Source organism: Ailuropoda melanoleuca, chromosome 20, assembly GCF_002007445.2.
Source record: "Ailuropoda melanoleuca isolate Jingjing chromosome 20, ASM200744v2, whole genome shotgun sequence".
Lineage (NCBI taxonomy): Eukaryota > Metazoa > Chordata > Mammalia > Carnivora > Ursidae > Ailuropoda > Ailuropoda melanoleuca.
In genome coordinates this window covers 11140511-11160730 of record NC_048237.1, presented here as the reverse complement: position 1 = coordinate 11160730, position 20220 = coordinate 11140511, and the positions used below count along the sequence as shown (strand labels likewise).

The 20220-nt window shown below is 37.6% G+C and overlaps 1 protein-coding gene across 1 annotated transcript in view; it reads right to left on the bottom strand.

Annotated features, from left to right (window-relative positions):
• The window catches only part of NPAS3 (neuronal PAS domain protein 3), an 891598-nt gene that overhangs the window by 595071 nt on the left and 276307 nt on the right, over positions 1-20220 (bottom strand). Inside the window, 2 exon segments of the mRNA XM_034648322.1 lie at positions 1743-1793; positions 1905-2149. Of these exon segments, the coding sequence (XP_034504213.1) occupies positions 1743-1793; positions 1905-2149 (296 nt within the window).

The following is a 20220-nucleotide window of genomic DNA, read 5'->3' as shown; positions in this document are numbered from 1 at the left end:
TGAAAGTCAGCAGGGTTATCACCTCACAGAAGAATGGACAGACCATGGAACCCTTTTTCTCCTTGGGTAACCACCCCTACCAAGGCAGCCTATCAACTGCCAACCCCTTTAAATTAAAAAATGGAAATAAAAGATAACTGTGCTAAACAGGTTAAGCCACGTCCAGTCCCTCAATCAATGCATTTCAAAGTGAAGCCCCAGAATCTATTTTGCACATTCTGTGACTTCTGACCTGTTACACCTACCCTTCTCATCCTGTATGATTTGGAATAAACATGATTGACAGTCCACTGAATAAACTCTTATGGATACAACGTACTTACTAGGATTATATTCACATCTTTAGCTTGGGAAAATCTGCTACAACCTTAGCATCTGGAACACAGATTGGTACATTACCAACTTGACGTCTGTATTTTTAAGGACAGAAGGGTTGTAAAAGGACAGCATGAGTGTGCCTTGCTACCTTATGCCGACACCCTGCCCTTAAGAGCTAACTCTGTTGTATGTTCTTCTCAACCTCTCAGTGTCATTCTCCTGCTCTAGAGCAAGAATCTGTGGACCTTGGCTTGTGGGCCAAGTTTGGTGGCAGCTGCCTGTTTTGTTAAGTGTGGTTTTATTAGAACACAGCCGCACCCTATTGTTTACATGTTGTCTATGGCTGATTTCATGCTACAATGGCAGAGTTGAGAGCCTCTCAAAGCCTACAACAGTTCCTACATAGCCCATTACAGAAAATATTTGCCCTGCTCTAGAGGGAAATAACCTGTTACAATTTAAATTCTAATTTTCCTTCTCTCATATGCGTAAGGAACAGTTTGTAAGTATCAACATAGAGATATGAACAGATTGACACATGCATATATATGTGATTACACCTCTTAGCCCTCAATTGTAAATAGTCACTGCTTTTGATCCTTCATTTTAATTTGAATCCTCTAAGAGGTTACAGCTCCCCACTAGACCCTTTCCTCCAACAGCCAGGAGTACAGGGACTTCAAATGTAGTTGTCAAGGTGTAATCACTTAACTAAAGAACCTAATTCCTTCCCCAGAGTTGCCTACAATTTTGCTAAGTATCCAGCTTTATGTCCACCAAAGGTCTAGATACAAGGTTAGAGCACAAGAAGCCAGCAGATCCCTCAAGTCCAATGTCTTCAATAATACACCCTTAAAGATAGAAAATCAACGGCCAACACGCATTTACATCAATAAACATATGCATGCATATTCATATGCTCAACATGCTATAAATTACTAGAAGTTTCACTAACACAAAGGAAAATAGCTCTCTTACCTATCAGAGTGAAGAAGACCTAAAAACCTTTAATTAGTAAGTTTTAAGAATGACTGCACCAAGGATTTGGATGACAAATAAATGTTTATATTTAAACAATTTTTAGGCAATTTGTATAGAGACTTGAAACATTAATACGTGAACTGTTTGTTTTATCAGTCAATAAAATCATTACTCAAAATGCCTACTACAGTTGGACTCTGCTCCCTTCCTCTCTTTGGTTACTAAAGACAGAAAATATTAGTTCCACCCTTTAACAAACATTCTTATATTCCATCCATCAACAATAATTTGCATGTATTAGCATAACACAAATTAAACCCAAGAAGCACTTTAAGGTAAGTCATCTCATTCTCATTTCTCTGAAACCTCATATAAAGTGATAGAATATTTAGGCTGACAGACTTTTGGAAAATAAAAAAAGAAATAGAAGAGATTTATTTCACCTTCACATGGTGTCTTTCTCATGCAGAGTTCAGATTTCCACATTTGTATCCCTTTAAAGGATTTGATATGCAGGAAAAGAAGAAAGGATGATGGTAAACATTTCATCTTAGAGACACCGACAGACCACCATATTCCAGAATAAACAGGGGCTTAAAACTTACCTTTTACTGATGTGTTAGGTGGAGGGCCTTCCATTCGCAAGTTCCACGGAGGGTCCCCTTGGTTAGCAAAGTCCCTCATTTTCAGATAGCTAATTGTAAGTCGAATGATGGATGCCTTGTCAAGCTGGCTAGTAATGGCTGCAGGAAGAGGCAACAACTTGGCCAATTCATAGAACTCAAAATTTTCTTTTCCCCGGCGGGAGCGAGCAGCATCTCGGGATTTCTCCTTTCTCAATGCTTGTAAACTGCAATCAAAGGAGTGAAAAAGTGTTCTTTAGAACATGTGCTTCTGACATCAGATAGAAATTGTTTTCTTTTTATTTCCTTTTTTCCCCTCGCAAAAATCTACCAAAATCTTCTTCCAAATTCTAGGACCATGGTAAAATGAATTCTAGAGAATGTCACTAAAACCACAAATTCTATCTCTGGACTTACTTTTCACAAACTTACGTGCAATGAATAAAAGTCATTTGCTTATTAGGTTTCTTTCGTCTATTTGGCCATGCATTGAGATATATTCTTTGTTTCTAAGACCTAAGATTTACAGGTGAAGTTTGATGTTACCAGCTATAAGCAATTGAAAAGATGAGGCTAGTATTCATATATCTATTCTCAGGCTAATGATTTTGTTCACTTAATGGTTATCACTATAGGATCTTAAGCCATCAAAAGCACCCATTCTTAAAAATGTATTTCAGTTATCATCTTGGGGAACAAAGGGTAGACATTAACATTTTATTTGTTGATTTTGTGAATTGCGTTTATATGCTTCTAGTCCTCAATAAGGACTCAATAAGAAAACATCCCATTAAAAATGAAGATTTCAATGTAACTTTATAAATGTGCTGGTAATTGGTTGATAAGAGAAACTTTCATTCTTTATTAATGAATATACATTAGTAGATGGACAGATTCTCTAAGATACTGGAGAAAAAAATACATCAGCCAGAAAAGTCAAACTTTTAGATAATATAAATTTAATGTTAAAAGATAAAGCCCTGTATGGGTTATTAAAATTTATAAGCATTATAGACATATTACTTCACAGAAGATGCAACAGGTGGGATCCAGCATTTTCTTTTAACTATTCATGTGCATTTCTGTTTGAAGTTTGCTCACATTGCTGAGGGCAGAATCTGGCACAATTGAAGTTGTGTTTGAGCATCTGACAGAATTCCACCCATTCTGAATTGCTCTGTTTTATGTCTGACAAGAAATAAAACCCAAATCAGACCCTGGTGATAAGTAATTGGGCAATATTTACAGTATCAAGGTGCTATTAAAATCATTCGCAGGTTTCCATTTTCTGGAGCTCTGAAGGCATTTTACAATCTTTGAATCTAGCTTTCTGTTGTCCCATTATAAAATAACAAGAAAGAAAGAAACACACAAGGAAGCAAGACCAGAGCAATAGATCAAAATGAGTTCAGCAATGTGGCTCCAATCTCTAGCAGTATAATATGGACAACAACACCTCATATTACACTATACCATATCTGATGTTTTTCATGGTAAAAACATTGTATTCACTGCAGACACTTAGAATCTCTTATTGAGTATCTATATAATTAAAGTAATGCCATCATACTCTGGTCAAATACTTGCTAAGGCAATATCCCAGCTGTTTTCACTCTATTAATAAAATATTCTACATTAGCTAACTAACCTATTTCTCCAAACTACACAAGCTAATGTTATCATTTTCAGCATCACGGCAGTCTCAGACAACAAACCTTTGCTATTCGACGTCTCAAGTGTTAACCTCAGGCAGGAACATCACTAATTTACAAGGGAAAAGCATGGTAATGCCACTTATTTCCCCAAATCATCACTGGCCCTCATGCAATTTTATAGTCAATTCTGGCTTGTTGAAAATTATGTAAATAAAGTGAGAGATGCCTTAAAATCTGACAAAGTTTAAGTATAACCAGCATCCAGGTTAACGTTTTAGGATAAAAGAACCATTCATACCCCTCTCTTTATACAGCAAAAGCAATCTATCTAACACCATTTAGGTCAGCAGAGCCAAAAGAACTATGTCCTCTGACACGTTTTCTCTACCATTTGTAGAGTGCAGTGGTTCAAGTTCAGTGCTTTGCTCTCTTTATGTTCTTCTCATCAAATAATACTCCAGAAGGTAGGCTAAACTTACAATTTTTGTTGTTATTATTCAGTAAGTGACTATGATGGAGCTCTAGAGCAGAAGTTATAAACTCAAGAGCTCCCCGGGTTAAGGAAGGGAATGTCCATGAGTGAAGAGGCCTCATGACCACTGTTAGGACCTGGGGGACAATAGCTCAGGCAAAGGGACAGCATGAACAGTTTCAGCTGACCGCTGTTCTAGAGGAAGGCACACCTGCTATTGCCAGATTTCTGGTGTTGCTCTTTCTAGAGAACACAATCTGAATTTTTATATGGCATTTCCAATTTTACGTCATGTTTTAATTTTATATTAACTAATTAAAGTTTTAAAAAATAATGCAAGCTTAATAAAACATGTCATTTGGCCAATAAATGAGCAGGGATGCATTTTACAATCAGGTTAAGAATTTGGGGGGCCAATTTTGAAGTTAGTTTTACATGGATGTTATATGTAACTTTCCCTTTACACATGTCACTCAGAGGATCTCAAATGGGTTCATCTGTTATCTAATTAATATTACCAATATTCATACTAGGAATTTCTCTGTTCAACTGAAGCAAGTAGAAGATTAGTCCATTATTCTGAAATTGATATTAATGCATAGGTTTATCAATAATTTGAGGGGGAAAAAAAACTAATTCTACGGAGGAGGGGGTAAGCAAAGCCCACGATCACATGCAGCGATTCAGTGGGCTCCAACGGCTAGGTAGAGGAGAAATGGCTACCTATTTCCACTCCATGGAAGGCAAATACATAGACACTAATGCCTTTGCATGCCTTGCCTAACCAAACTCTTGCTTAACATAACTCTGACACTTGACTTATCTAAAATACTACTGGGCATGGAGCACCTGGGTGGCTCAGTCAGTAAACCGTCTGCCTTCAGCTCGGGTCATGATCTTGGGAGTCCTGGGTTCAAGCCCAGCATTGGACTCCCTGCTCAGTGGAGAGCTGGCTTCTCTCTCTGCCCCTCTCATGCTCTCACTCTAATACCTAAAATCTTTTTTTAAAAAAATAAAAAATTTGAAAAATAAAAATAAAATACTACTGGGCAGCACTTACTTCATGTGTTCCTGACGCACCTTCTTGTTGCTTTTCTCCTCTCTACCCCTACGCTTTTTTTTTTTTTAAACTCTAACACTCTATGTTACCCTACTGGAGTAATTGTCTTGGCCATAATCTTAATACAAGGATTTCCATGACTCCCACATGGCAGCATTATACAGACACCGCAGTTCAGAAGACTCAGAATAACGGCACTGTGTCTATAATAAGTAGTAATTGGTTTCGAGGGCAACAGCAATAAAATACAGTCAAAGGGATTATAAAGGTTATAGAGATGCTGATAGAAGAGATTAAGCTAAAGACCCTAAGACAATGACACAGATTGTGGATTAAGTTTATACCTGCTTTGTGAACTAGAGCCTTTGTAAGCAATTCTCCAATTGAATTAAGGACTACATTAAAACTTAAAATTAACTGTGTATTTGTACATTCTGTTCTAAGCCAAAAACTTTCATTGTACTTCTAGAATACTAAAGAAAGAATGGAATGATTGCACATGAATAAAATGTAAAGTGCTGGGGTGCCTGGGTGGCTCAATTGGCTAAGTGTCTGACTCGTGGGTTTGGCTCAGATCATGACCCCATCAGGCTTTTGAGATGGAGCCCTAGGTCCCGCTCCTGCACAGCAGGCAGTCTGCTGGAGACTCTCTCTCTCCCTCGGTGCTTCCATTTGCGCACACGCACTCTCTCTCTTTCTCTCTAAAATAAATACATAAAAATCTTTCTTAAAAAAGTTATGGTGCTCATCTCTGCCTCGTAAAAAATGGTTAAACTTCAGACAGACAGTAAGTTAGTCCCTGCGTCCAAACTTCCCACTGCTCTGATGTTCTTCCACCTAGTCTTTGGATAAATGGAAAAAGAGACTCTTCCTTAATCCTCAGCAAGCCAAAATTTCAAATCTCTGATGACAATATTATCATCCTCACTGATCATCACCACCACCACCAAAACAACAAAATCAACAATTTCAGAAGATACACACACGTATTAATTAATTAATTTATAAATAAATCAAGAGGTCATATGCAAAATTGTGTGTATATTTTGGGGAAGATAGTAAATAATTTTCAGAATCTCCAAGGGGCTTCTTCACAACCAAAAGGGTAACAATCTAATATCTAGAATTTCCTATTATAAAACTTATAAAGTTGACTTCCCCACTCTTTTTGTCATTGATGTCATCATAATGAACTCTCCTCAACAACCATCCCTTGTTAAAAATATTAATGTATGTTTAATTTTCTGCCTCAGTTTCTTTCATCTATGAAATGGGATGATAATACTATCTGCTTCAAAATGTTCTTGTTGAAATTAAATTAAATGAGTTAATTTTTTAAAGATTTTATTTATTTGAGAGAGAGAGTGAGCAAGTGAGCACAAGCAGGGGAAGGGGAAGGCAGAGGGAGAAGCATGCTCCCCGCTGAGCAGGGAGCCCCATGCAGGGCTCAATCCCAGGACCCTGGGATCATGACCTGAGCCAAAAGCAGACACTTAACCAACTGAGATACCCATGTGCCCCAAATGAGTTAATTTTTATAAAATATTTAAATGGTGCCTGACACACAGTAATACTATAAGATATATTAAATGAAAACCTAAATTTTCTTCACACTAATTGTTCTATGGTTTTAGGTCCACAATACTCATTTAAAATGTATACACTGTTCTCACCAGTATCATTTCTCGTCACTGGTTCTAACATATCACGTTGCATACTTAAAGCAAAATAAAACTCCTTTATTGCAAAGATAGTGATTTTTCATTACAGTCTTCCTTATGCCTATAGTCTGTTGTATACCACAGCCATATTTAATGAGTTTTCAAATAAAACTTATTCCATTAATGAATGATTAAAAGGTTCAGAAATCACTGATTTTCTTACTAGGAGTAATAAGTGGCCATTTTTTAGTTCACTAAAGTGTAAAAAAATGGCATTCAATTGCAAGATAAGCAATTGTGTGTGTGTGTGTGTGTGTGTGTGTGTGTGTGTGTGTATATATGTATGTATATATATAAAAGAATATCCAAACAGTTGTTAATGAAATGTAGTGCTCAGGAGAATTGTGAAAACTCCTATAAAAAAAAAAAAAACTTCAAAACTGCAATGATAATTATTGGTCAGAATGATCTTATGAGTACTCCTGGCAGAAAGGTGATCTTTCAAAATATCTTTCAAAACCTCACAAATCTAGAAATTCTCCTTGATGTCAGATGAAACCCCAAATCCAGGACCATGGAGAGCTCACCCATCCTGTCTGGTAAGTGGGGAAATATGGAAGTGCTGGAGGCATTTGCTGCTTTAGCTTCTGGGGGGCGGGGAGGCAAGGCTCATAATGAAATTCTTCTTGAGACAGAAACAAGCAAAAGATAACAGCAGGGGAAGAAAAAGTAAAAAGTTAAAGAACAGGCACTGCCATTATCACAAAGCCAATATTATGAAATTGACTCAGTATTTGCAATTTCTCTGAAGCTGCCACGGAACTGGATAAAGATGTCAATTATTTATTGGGCTACTTGTCCATGGTGGGGAAAAAAACAGATAACTTTGCACTTGATGACTCATTAAATTAAAAGAGGTAAGGTATCCTTTGTGGCTTATCAAATTTAGCTTTGCAAAATTGATTACTTTGATTTCCTACTCGCAGAAATAGCTATGATGATTATGGAAATAATACAGCTGGAGATCTACAGGGATAACAAGGAGCAAAATAATTGTCACAGAGTAAAACAAAAGTAAGTCAACTTAAACGTTTCTTCTTCTCCGATGACTTCTTCATAGCCAGATTTTTATCAGTTCTTTTCATATAATTTATAATTGTATTTGTGGAACGGCTCCTGATAAGGACATTATCAATAGATTCACACTATGTCTACATGAAAATCTACTCTCTCAGCCTGTTTTAACACCTTCATGTAAACTCTCAGAATACAGTAATCCATCACTATAAAAGACCACAGCAGATTTTGGTCCTCTAACTGAAGAAAAAGAAAAGGTAGAGTCAGAACCACTTTTATTTGGCCTTTTTAAAGTACTTCTAAGGACGCAGAAAGTCAGGTTTTTATGGATTTTCCTACTTGTTTTGCTTAGGAGAGCCCAGCACTACAGACTTCTACTATTTATCAATTAATCTGGCATGCAGCCTCAAAGGAAGAAGGTCGACCTGTATTAAAAATGCAGCCATCAAAAATTCATCAAAGGTTTCAGCATTTTAACTCATGAACCTTTGAACACCTGCATACATGTCAGATCTCTGGTCATAGTTAACAGTGAAATCTATAGTTACTCCAGTACCTTCTCCTGCCCTGACATGAGCAGAATGAGGAGGATTCCCAGGGAAAAAGTAAAGATTCTATAAGCACTGCTTGCCCTTCTTTCACTACTTTCAATAAAACGGCCCAATACACATTGGCATCGCATAGAGTTCAAAGTCAATCAAATCAACCTACTGCAAAGAAAAAAAAAATCTTTCAAGAGTATTTTTCCTCATGATTGTAAATATCGGCTTTCTTACAAAGGCAATATAATTGAGATATGCATAAACAGCTATTATCTAGCAAGATTATACACTACATAGATCAAAAATTGGAGTCTTTTAATGCTCTCCAAGAAAAGGTAATAATTTCAGAAACCTTCCTTTAATGTGTGAAGGAAGGAGTATACAGTATATGCTGGAAGTTAAAACTGGAACCTTCAAGTTCAAGGTAAGAACTCTGCTGCTTAACTAATGCACTGCTCATAGCTGTCATCATTAATTTATGTTAGCCTCTGTAAACATCAAGAGTATAATAGGCCAATTTCACAACTAAATATAGATGCACATTTTGCCCTTATATAAATGGCAGATTGCTGCCGTAGATCATTGCTGCAGCAACACGTCAGTAAAGATGCGCTGTTTGATGGTCTGATGCTCACACAATATATAAAACCAGTTGTAATGGTTGTTTGGAAGCAAAGTGTAACATAGCAGCAAAATTTCATTTGTTCCACAAACTCAGGATATATTAAGCTTGGCTGACAAAGACTGTTTGATGTGCTAAATCAGTTTGACCTTCATTCTTGCTTTATTTTTCTCATTTAACATGTGAAATGACCATTATTTTTCCCCATGTGAGAAAATATCATGAAATTGATTGCTTTCAAAAAGTGTCAAAAACATCTGCAACTGCTAACATTTGATAAAGTATCAAACTTAGGATGCATCCTCAAAATTTTTAACTAAGATATATTCTGATTGAATAATCATGACCCATTTTTTACTTGTAGTAAAATAGATCAAAAGAGTAATTAGAGCCATTCAACTGAGTGCCTTCCCTCATCTTCAGAAAATGCCTTGTGTATGTTTGAACTTAATAATTAAATTAATTGGTTTTAGCCAATGAGCGTTTTTATTCTTAACACTTTAAATAAGAGGATTTAATTCCAGAATGAGTCATTAGAATAGTAATAAAGAAAGCTGAGAGGTCTGCACAATCCTTTTCAACCAATGTTCACCTTGATTCAAATAATCCTTGAATGAACCACAGCAAGACCAAACTATTCATTGTATGCTTTGGTGTCTGCCAAAAGCCTCATGAATCAAAGTGTTTTGTTCTTCATTTTCCCCTAGAACTTTAAGCTGTACAACTGGCAGTTCCATAATAATGGAAAAACTGTGGCTTTATCAAGTAATTTCTCTCCACCCAATAAAGAGCACTTTACCTTGGAGCAACTTGTATATTTCACACCTTAAATTTCTATTTACCAAATCAGCTAATCACTTCACAATTGAACTCAGAACAAAAAAAAATTATCAATTAAAGTGGTTGAAACTCCTGCAAATTATCATTTAGGAATGAAGTAATTGCTTTCATCAGGGCAGAAAAGCCCGCCAGAACAGAAATGTCACTTTAGATTAGTGTTCTCACTCCTGAAGCTATGGATGACACAGCTGATATAAGACTAAATGCCAAGACCAATCAATTGCTTTTGTGGCTCTGCTCTGAGCTGCTGTAAAAGGGGCCATTTTCTAGGATCTACTCTTCATTATAGTAAATGCTATCTCCTTGGTAACATAATTCCATTTCTCATAAATTCTGTCTGAGAGCATTGTCCTAACAATGGATGTTTGTGGAAAAGAATGCTGTTGGTTTAATGCACAGAATTAAGTGTGAATGGCTGTCAAACTGCTATAGTTTACTAGTTCTTAAACATAAATTGAAGTCTTATACATTAAAAAGAATTCTTAGGGAGAAATGAATGTCCTGAACAAGGGTAAGATATTGTATTTGAAGGCTCCGTGCTACCGGTTTAGAATTTTGACTATTCTAGTATTTATCCGTCCTGTACATTAAATCAGTCAGCTCACACCAGAGGTGGGTGAACACTTCACTTACTTTCTCAGCAGTGTAGTTTGCAAATGCGAAACCTCAGAAGCAAATATGGACTCATTAGGCAACTGCATGCGATTTGTGAATAGCCACAACTGTGTTAAAAGGAAAAAAAAAAAAAGTGTTCTTTGAGCTGAGCCCTTCCTGGAAAGCATCCAGATCTTAATTTGTATTGTTCATCCTCCTGAAGTTACAAGAATCTGGATTGCAGGCTCCAATTAAAAGGAAATTGAAGAAGCTAATATAGTGAGAAAGCAGCAATTCCCTACACTGTTCTCTTCAGGTCTGAAGTTTAGAAAGAGATTCAGGATCACGGGCCTTTGCCCGACATGGGATAAAGGCTTTCTCATCCTGGTGAGCACACATGTGTAACTTCCATTAACAGTAACAGGAGTCGTGAGCACACATTGAGAAGAAAGTCTACTGCTAAATATTTGAAAGGGTCAGAGTGTCTCTGCTGAAAGGCAAAATGAGAGGGAATGGTGGGCACCCTGTGACAGCGGGACATTTTACTGACCATGCAAAGGGCAATTGCTGGAATTGCTACCACTCCAAGGAGCTATAGTACTGATTTCCTTAATATCAATAGCAGGAAAGTACACATGAGGTTTCTGCTTTTTAAGATTATGCAGTCCCACCAAAGAATAGCATGAACCTTAACATAATAATAAAAGCGGACATGTTTGAATGCTTACTCTATTTGGCCACAATCTAAAGGTTTTAAATATCATCTCATTTGATTCATGGTTGCCAATATCAGCCATAAAGGGAAAAAGGGTAATAGCAACTACGGAAGACAATGTCTGGACACGCTGGAAGCTAGAAAACAATGTTGCTTTCAGCTCCTCTTTTGGGGACCCCTGCAGGGATTTTGTACTTCCCCTCAAATTTGTCACATCCTTCACCCCAAAACTAGTATTTTTTTTTAAGATTTATTTATTTTAGAGCTCAAGTGCAAGGTGGGGGGAGGGAGAGTAAGAACAGAGGGGGAGGGAGAGTAAGAACAGAGGGGGAGGGAGAAGGACAGAAGCAGACTCCCCACTGAGCACAGAGCCTGATGCAATGTGGGGCTCCACCCCAGGACCCTGAGATCATGACCTGAGCTGAAATCAAGAGTTGGAGACTTAATCAACTGAGCCACCCAGACCCCCTAAAACTAGGAGATTTCCTGTCTCTGGGATGTCTTTTCCGAGATCTTGTTCTTCTGGTGCTAAAGCAGGACAATCCTGGGCAAACCAGGACAGCTGGTCACCCTGGAATATTACTGTCTTCATCTCACCAATAAGAAGATCAAAGCACAGAGAGGGAAAGTCACTTGCCCAGAGCCAGTGAGGGCTGCAGCTGGAATGTGAACCTTGGCAAGATGACTCACATAGGGCCCTCTCACCCCCGCTGTACATCGCCTCTCCAGGAATAAAGTCCTCACGCTACCCACTTTCCTGATCAGATTTATAGGACAATTAAGTCACTGACCAAATTTTCCTTAACTTATAATCACCTATATAAATCCCATCAGTGTTATGAAAACATTAATTTCTTAATGAAACGTCCAACAAAACCCTGTGTTTCAGGCCAACAAACTGCAATCTGAAGTAGGTGAATTTGCTGTTAATTGCTGTGAGTCTCAAACTAAATTGCTTCGGAATTCAAATTCAAATGACCTTTTTCTAGAGGGAAAATTCACTTTTTCCTTTAATTTTCTTTAAGTGCGATTTCAAACACTTTTGAAAGCACAACTACGTGGAAGCAAGCTTTTGAAAACTTTCAAGCTTGATAGGAGAAACTTGGAAAGGAGAAAGCATGCTTTGACAAGTTTGAAGATCTTTAAGTATGAAAAATGAAAGTTATGGTCATATGAACACTGCAAACAGCACATGCTTTTACTTGACATCAATGAACACACCATTATACTATAACTGCCTGCATTCTTTTGTGAAATAGAGATAATTAAGTGAAATGGTCACCCTTTCCTTAAACACTACAACAGATAAAACAGGTCTTAAAGAGACTATATACTCTATCCCCTACCTATCTGTTTAAGACATATTTTTATTTAATCTTTCATCAAGAGTCCCCAAAGCACCGCATATGGTTGCCAGGGATGTAGATTGTTACAATTTCTAGAGAACACTTTGGCAAATACATATCCAAAGGATTAGAAATTTGTCTCTTTTGACCAAAGCTAAGGATGTGAATATATTGCTAAGAGAATATATTGAATATATTGCTCACTGTCTCCTTGATAACTTTAGAAGCCTATTATGGAATATTCAAGATCTTGAACATGGATGTTGAAAAAAATCTTCAGTGGCTTGGAAAATTTCTCTTTACAATATATTAAGCAATAAAAGGCAGTAGTGGGATCAAACAACTGCAGCTATATATCTATATAGGTGGATATGCAGATAAAATATATCCAAATATATTTTAATTCCCACAAACCAAAATATTAAGATTGGTTATTTCTATGCGGTAGAAATTCCTTGTGGAGGAATTAGAGATATAAGCATGTATTTTTTATATAAAATTACTTTAAAAAAATAACTTATTTTATGGAGTCCAAGTTGAGCCTCAGAAGTGCCCTGATACTCAAAGGCATTTTTCATTTAATAAAGGTTTACCTGATAGTGCTATCGAATGTCAGCCTGTCACCACTTCTTGCAATAGAAGGGCCTAAATATTTGGAGAAAATGCTTGGCTTGGTCATTCCTCTGAAAGAAAATGCTTTGCTGGAATTGGCAAAGCTGGGCGAGGTCTTCATTCCTTCCTAAGTTATCCCACGCTTGTCTCCAACCAAAAGACTGAGTCCATGAGCCATGCAGCCCAGGCTCCCCTGACCTCAAAAGCAGCACTTTACTCAGTATACACTATGTGAGCCGCTTGGCTGGATATGTGCTGTGCTACCCTGTAGAGATTGGCTTCTCTGGTGATGGCAACCTTCGATTCTTACCCAGGAGAAAACACATACACAAAATATTACATAGAATGGGCTTCTGGAAGCACATTCTTAGACCCTAACTCAAGTCTAGGGTAAGAAGCTGCCCCGATGGATATTTTGAGGTCTCTAAGCTCTATAACGCTGACCAAACCATTCTAACCAGGGTCATTCATTGTTTTTCCATTGACAGTTGTACCTCATACTTCTAACGGGCTTGGGCCCTTGGTGGTAGGTGGCTCCGTCGTATTGGAGTACATACATGCAGGAGTGAAGATGTTATTACATGCCAGGGATTACCTATAATTTGAGGAGTCACGATACCTCAACTAAGGGGCTTTATGAACTGGGACAACATAGGCAATGCCTGTTTATTTCCAGGCTTCCATTACCCAGTCAGAAACCAAGTCCTCCATGGATCCTATATTCTTTTGAAAAACCTTGATAAATGTTTAGTCCTTTCCTAAAAATCTAACTTTGAGGACCTATACATCAGTTATTCTGAGCCAAATCTCGCTACGTAACAGGATGATAAAAATAGGTAACATATCGGTGTATGGAAGGTTTCCAATATGTAAAATAAGAATAAAATAATTAGGCACATTTTCTTCACGAGTTTGCAGGCTGCTCGTGGAAAAACCAAAGGTTCTATCATGATATATGTATGAGAAACTAAAAAGACCCAGTTATCTCACAGACTGAAAGTCAGCACTGAATTCCCTGATTTTGAACAAATCATTACCACAACTTTAATAGTAACATGAATCCAAACTGTTGATAGCAAATTCTCAGATGCAGGAAAGCACAGGGGTGGGGGAGTGGGACACACTTGTAAGCTGATATCAAAGAACCTCATTAACTGAAATGGGGCGATGAAAGCCAGAGATTTTCTCAATTGGCCCTGTACGTGAAGGCTCCATAAATAACCTTGGTATCAGAATCTAGAAGCCACCAATAATTAAAACACACAAAACGTGTAACACACGGTTGAGTACCCCCTCCCTGACCTTTCGGCCTAATATAGTCTTTGACCAAAATGGATACTCTGTGGCCTTTTACTAACCTACCAGCACTTCACAGGAGCCTGTTCTTAAATTTACCTTCTATCTTCTCCCTGCATTTCATTTTGTTTTGTTTGGGCTGAGATATTCATCTTACAGGGTTTTCCCTCAAGGTCTCCTTTTGAGTTATTAGCCAACAAAAGATCACTTAGCCTTCAGTTTCAGTTCTGAAAACAGCAGTGTTTCCCAACAGCACAGTTACAAAGATAGTGTGGAGATCAATGAGCCACCAAGAGCAATGGGGTAACTTTGTCGTGTTCTCACGGTTGCGGACCTGACTCCCTCTTTAAATATATATGTGTGCATGCACAGACACACAGACACACACACACACACACACTCACATAAACACACCACTGTTGTTAGAGGATTAAATTATCTATGTGGCTGCCTTTAGCTATGACTTCTCCAATTACTCATCACTTCCCAAATTCTTAAAGGTGATATCGGAGCATTACTAGCTCAATTACTAAATGTTTCATAATTATCCTTCAAATTCTGTTTTCTTTCCCCTCATTTTTGTCTCATTTTCTTGTATACAATTTCCCTCATTTGATTTCGTCATATCTCACTTAATAAAATTCACATATCCAGGAAGAGAAGGTGTTTTTTTGGGTTTGTTTTTTTTTTTTGGTTCTATGAATTGTGAATCTGGTATAAATAAATTTACATTAGGGGTCACAAACTGAAATACCTGCAGGACCTAACAAAATTATACAAGAGAATAGAGAAGACTAAGCATAAGAGAGCAATGCAAACCTAACAATGGCAACTGGACCTTATTGTTGGACAGGTAACAAGGAGTGGTGGGGACTATGGCAAACTGGAGTGCACTTACCCAGCCAACAGGGGGTGTTCATTATTCAGAAAACAAACAAACACACAAACAAACGAAAAACATTGTTACTAGATGGGAATATGGACTCAAAGTTGCCACGTCTTCTTTTTTAACAGAAATCGAAAATCTAGGGTTTTTTTTAAATGTAAAATCTTCCATTTTGTGAAAATATTAGCATCTCATTTAAAAAATGGAACTCTTTGCAGGCTCTTATGGGCCTCACTTGGCCTGTGGCAGTTAGCAATCTGTGGTTTAATGCCATTAATAACCTTTCCTGAGAGTAGGATTTAATTACCGGATACATAAGGTATAGGATATGAAGATGTGTAGCAGTCAGGTGATATTGAAGAAACCAGAAAGAGGCATAAAATGAATGTGAGGAAAGTTAAATTTGGAAGAAACTATAATTATTAAAATGACTTTCTGAGTGATCAAATTTCTGCTTTTTCTTTACTCTGTTTTATAAATTTCCTAAAAATAATCAGGAAAAATTAATTAGAGTTGTATAGACTATTCCATAGGGTTTAACCTATTAAAAGTAGCTCAGAAAATTAAAAATACTGAAAAGATATGTGTGCATAGGTCCATTTACAACATTTAAGCTACAGTTTCAAACATTTAATAACAATTGAAAGTTCAATCAGTTCACCGTGGTGGTATAATGTACAAAAAACCTTGTATAAAAAATTAAAATAGGGGCGCCTGGGTGGCTCAGTCGTTAAGCGTCTGCCTTCAGCTCAGGGCATGATCCCAGTGTTCTGGGATCGAGCCCCGCATCAGGCTCTTCCGCTGGGAGCCTGCTTCTTCCTCTCCCACTCCCCCTGCTTGTGTTCCCTCTCTTGCTGGCTGTCTTTCTCTGTAAAATAAATAAGTAAAATCTTTAATAAAAAAAAATTAAAATAGCCCTTTTCACAATGAGTCATTAGCGTGCAGTCCCTGAAAATTTAGTGATTAAATTACGTTAACAATTTCTTAAAAGTACGTACTAAGTAAGACTCTGTTGTTGCCAGCACAATAATGTTGAGAGACAGTGTCCTGCTATGTAGGTCCTCAGTAAGTATTTGCTCAAAGAGGATTACGCTCATGAACTAAATGTCCTTAAAAGTCATGATTAAAATTAGTAAACAATATAGCCAGTAGTAGTGCTACTGATATAAAATTTACACAGTCAATCAGTCCATGGAATGGTACTACAGTAAAGAAGGGAAAGAGAGAAGAAACACAGATATTACCCCCCACACACACACCAAACTTTGATACTAATAAATTCTTCCTTGTCAAAAATACTTAAATCTCAAACAACAGTCTCATCCCCTTTTCTACACTCTGGAGAGATGCTATCGTGACCACCAAACTGAGTCAAGAAGGAAGGAAGAGAAGCCAACAGCCTGTCTAGCCTCCTCTGTTAATCATAGACAGTCTTACTCAGAATACCAAATCACCATAAATCCTTCCCACAAGTTAGCTAGACATATAACAATAAGGAATAAGGGAAGCATTTTTAAGGCGGAATCCTAGATCTTCACATAATTATTGTATCCCTTTGCTAGGTCTGTGTGTTTATGTGTAATTAGAAATACAAAGAAGTGGACAGAGCCAATGCTCCAAAGAGAACGTATAGGAGATCACAGAAAAAAGGATTTCACCTGGCAGGGTACCTACAATTTAAGATGAGATACTAAATCCTTATAAATTTCGGAATGACTGAGTATGACACCCATGTAGAGAGACCTTCTGAAATTCAACAAAGTTCTGGAACCATTGTTTTCCTACATAGACCAAAATCCCCTTGCCTCTGGGTATGGGTTTTTGCATTTTGTGGGGTTTTTTGCCTTATTTACTTTAAAAGGGTTTACATGTTTGTGCATCTACTTTGCTTACTGGGGGAGCTATGGCCATCTCGCTTCCTTCTGGCTCTATGCTCCTAGTCTCTGGCAGTGTCCAGGTACAGGCAGACAGCTCAGGTGGAAGGGACGGCCACCATGTCTATATGTAGAGTCTGCCGTTTTATGGAATTGATCAGAATGGCACATTCTAGTCAATTTCCCTCACAGCAGGTGGAAGCAAGAGAACATTCCTATGTAAAAGTCAGGTACTGCTTTTCATCTGCAGCTTCTAGGACTGATTGTACAGATCTCCACTGAAAAAGCAAACACACACATGCTGACGTGCATCCCAGGGCAGACATTCTACAATTTGTGCACAACCCCCTCCCCGCCCCTTGTCTATGCAATACAGTAAGGAATGGTGTATGCTTGACTGTAGGCTATAATTTTATTGACAGACTCTGATGACATTATAAAATCCATAAGGGCAAAGAGCAAGTGATTTGCTCATGTCACTAGAAATCCAATACAAAATTACAGCTTTCATTTAGAAGCCTTTTTGGAACTTTTTTTTTTTTTTAATCAGTCATGATGCATGGTTATCAATACCTGTATTTGGACCATGATGACAAGGAAGGGAAAAAAAAAAACATCAAGCCAAAGCCTACAGAGAAAATAACCCCAAATTCTTCAAGCTCACAAGGACAACTCCTGATTTTACAAAATTCTATACAAATTGTGAGAGAGATGGCAAGCAGAAAATGAGAGCAAATTTGACTCATTTCATCAAGATTTCTGTAAGTATTCATTTACATGCTACTGTGAGCTAAATGCAGATTTAGATCTTCACACATAAAACCAACTTTAGGTTTTTATAGCATACTTTACAAACAAACTCGTATAAACTCCTGGACAATTTCTGTATAAAAATCAGGAATAAGGAAAAGAATCCCTCTTTACTCCATGTCAATCTGCTCCATTTCCACATGAGCTCAACAGGCATTGTGTGTCCTGATTTGGATATCATAAACTTGGGTGAGGGGCTTGTATCTTCTGAAGATCCCCCATCTACATCCTTTCAAAGAATCAATTTAACAGATCCGTTAGTGGGGCGGAGGTCATATGGAAATGTCCATGCCAAGGAAATCCTACTATTCCCAAGAAAGAGGGAGTTCCAGTTGTGAAGTCAAGTTTCCTTCCTCTCTGGCTCAGAATAACTTGCATTCCTAGGCAGACAGAGGCTAACTGAGCCATCCAAGACAGGTCTATCTGAGCAGTTAATTCATGCTAACCGTGGGAGGTCCTGGATGGAACCAGTATGTTTATAAAAGTGACTCGTAAGCAGGTTTAGACTAAAGCAATTCAAAGACAGATCATCTGGAAAATAAGTACAGTTAATTGGGTAGGTACAGGTGGTCCACATAAGGAAGCTATTCAATACAAGGAAAAATATGAGAAAATCACTGCTATTCATTACAATCAAAAGTGATCTATAAGTAGTGAGACCTGGGTGCTGGGCCAACCTCTGCTGCTATTAACTGTATAATTTTAGACAAGACATTTAATTTCTCTGGCTCTGTGTTTCGTCACTGGAAAAACAAAGATATTGTTCTCCAGTACATCTTTCCCCTTCAAGATCCTATTTTCATTTGTGTTTGTCATGTAGTTCATTAATGAACTACTAGGGGATATGTCTAAAGTGCATGGAAGTTATTGCCCATTTTTCCTACAGTTTTAAAGTGGTCTGTCCTCTCCCACCCTCCTGCCTCTCCCACTGTTCAGCTGTTAGTATCTAATACAATCACAGAATCTTCAATAAGGACATATGCAACCTCACTTTCACATATGATTCAGTGAAATTATTAAACTCGTAGGTACATGAAAACTGTTCTAAAATTTCTGATTAATAACAATGAAATAGTCTTATCTCCACTTTCCCAAAAGAAAATCTGGGTCTTCTCAGAACTGACAAAGCAGAGCATAAAACAGTTACCCATGAGTAATGGATAATAATGAATATCAGCTGACTAAGTAGAGAAGCATGGGGTTTATGTAAGAGTTATACCTCTGTTTAAACATAAATTAAACCCCTTTTCCACTGGTGGGTGGGAGAGGTTCCAATGATAGCAAAACTTACATTTGTAAAGTATGCCTGTTTACCCTCTATGCATAGTGTAATGCCCTAGAACATTCCTACAGAATGTCGACCATCTGGATCAAACAATCAAACAACACATGTTGGTTGCTGTCTAGCATCAGGCTAAATCCAAACCAACCAATAGTCTATATTTTGTGAGCACCAGTATTTCTGGCATTGCACAGACACAAACACAATACTCCTTTCTGTCTCCAAGGTGAGGGGAGTTAATTGGGCAAGTGTTATAATAAAAAGTGGGTAATATTTATAATGTTTTTCAATCTGTTTCCATGGCTGACTCCACAATTCTTCCAAAACAGGTTTAGATTTCATGGGATGATCTGCAACTGACCTGAAAGCAACTGGTCAAAGTGGCAATACCACCACCAATATTCCACCATGAGGCTCATGCTTTTTTGACTTACTCAGACGTGTATGACTATTGGAATCCTATCAGACTGCATTGTTCTTTCATTGACACATAAATCTGATTTGTTGTTAATAATACTAACTGTACCTACAAACAACATAAGCAGGTCCCAGTGTGCAATGTCTGAAATTACTTTAAGTACTACGAAAAAAACAGCAAGCCCTATGAACCACATGTTAAATAAAAATTAAATCTCCTTTCAACTGAAATGTGTAGAGAATTTTTAATATGATAAACAATGTTTACATTAATGTCGCTTGAACTTTTTGCAGGCTAGAGAAGCACCTTTTGAGTAGCTTATGGTCTTGATTTGTTAGCGAATAATATTTAGCTCAAAGTTTGAGAAAGCCCCAAGCTATAAGTATCCTGCGTTTGGGGTGAATGAAGGTGTACGCTTAGATGGGATAGACTAAGAGAAAGAAAGAAGCACCTTTACAAAGAGCTATTATACCTGATAGGCTCCATACAAGACAGTTGAAATGTGAGCTTCAGTATTCAAAATAGAAAGGATACAA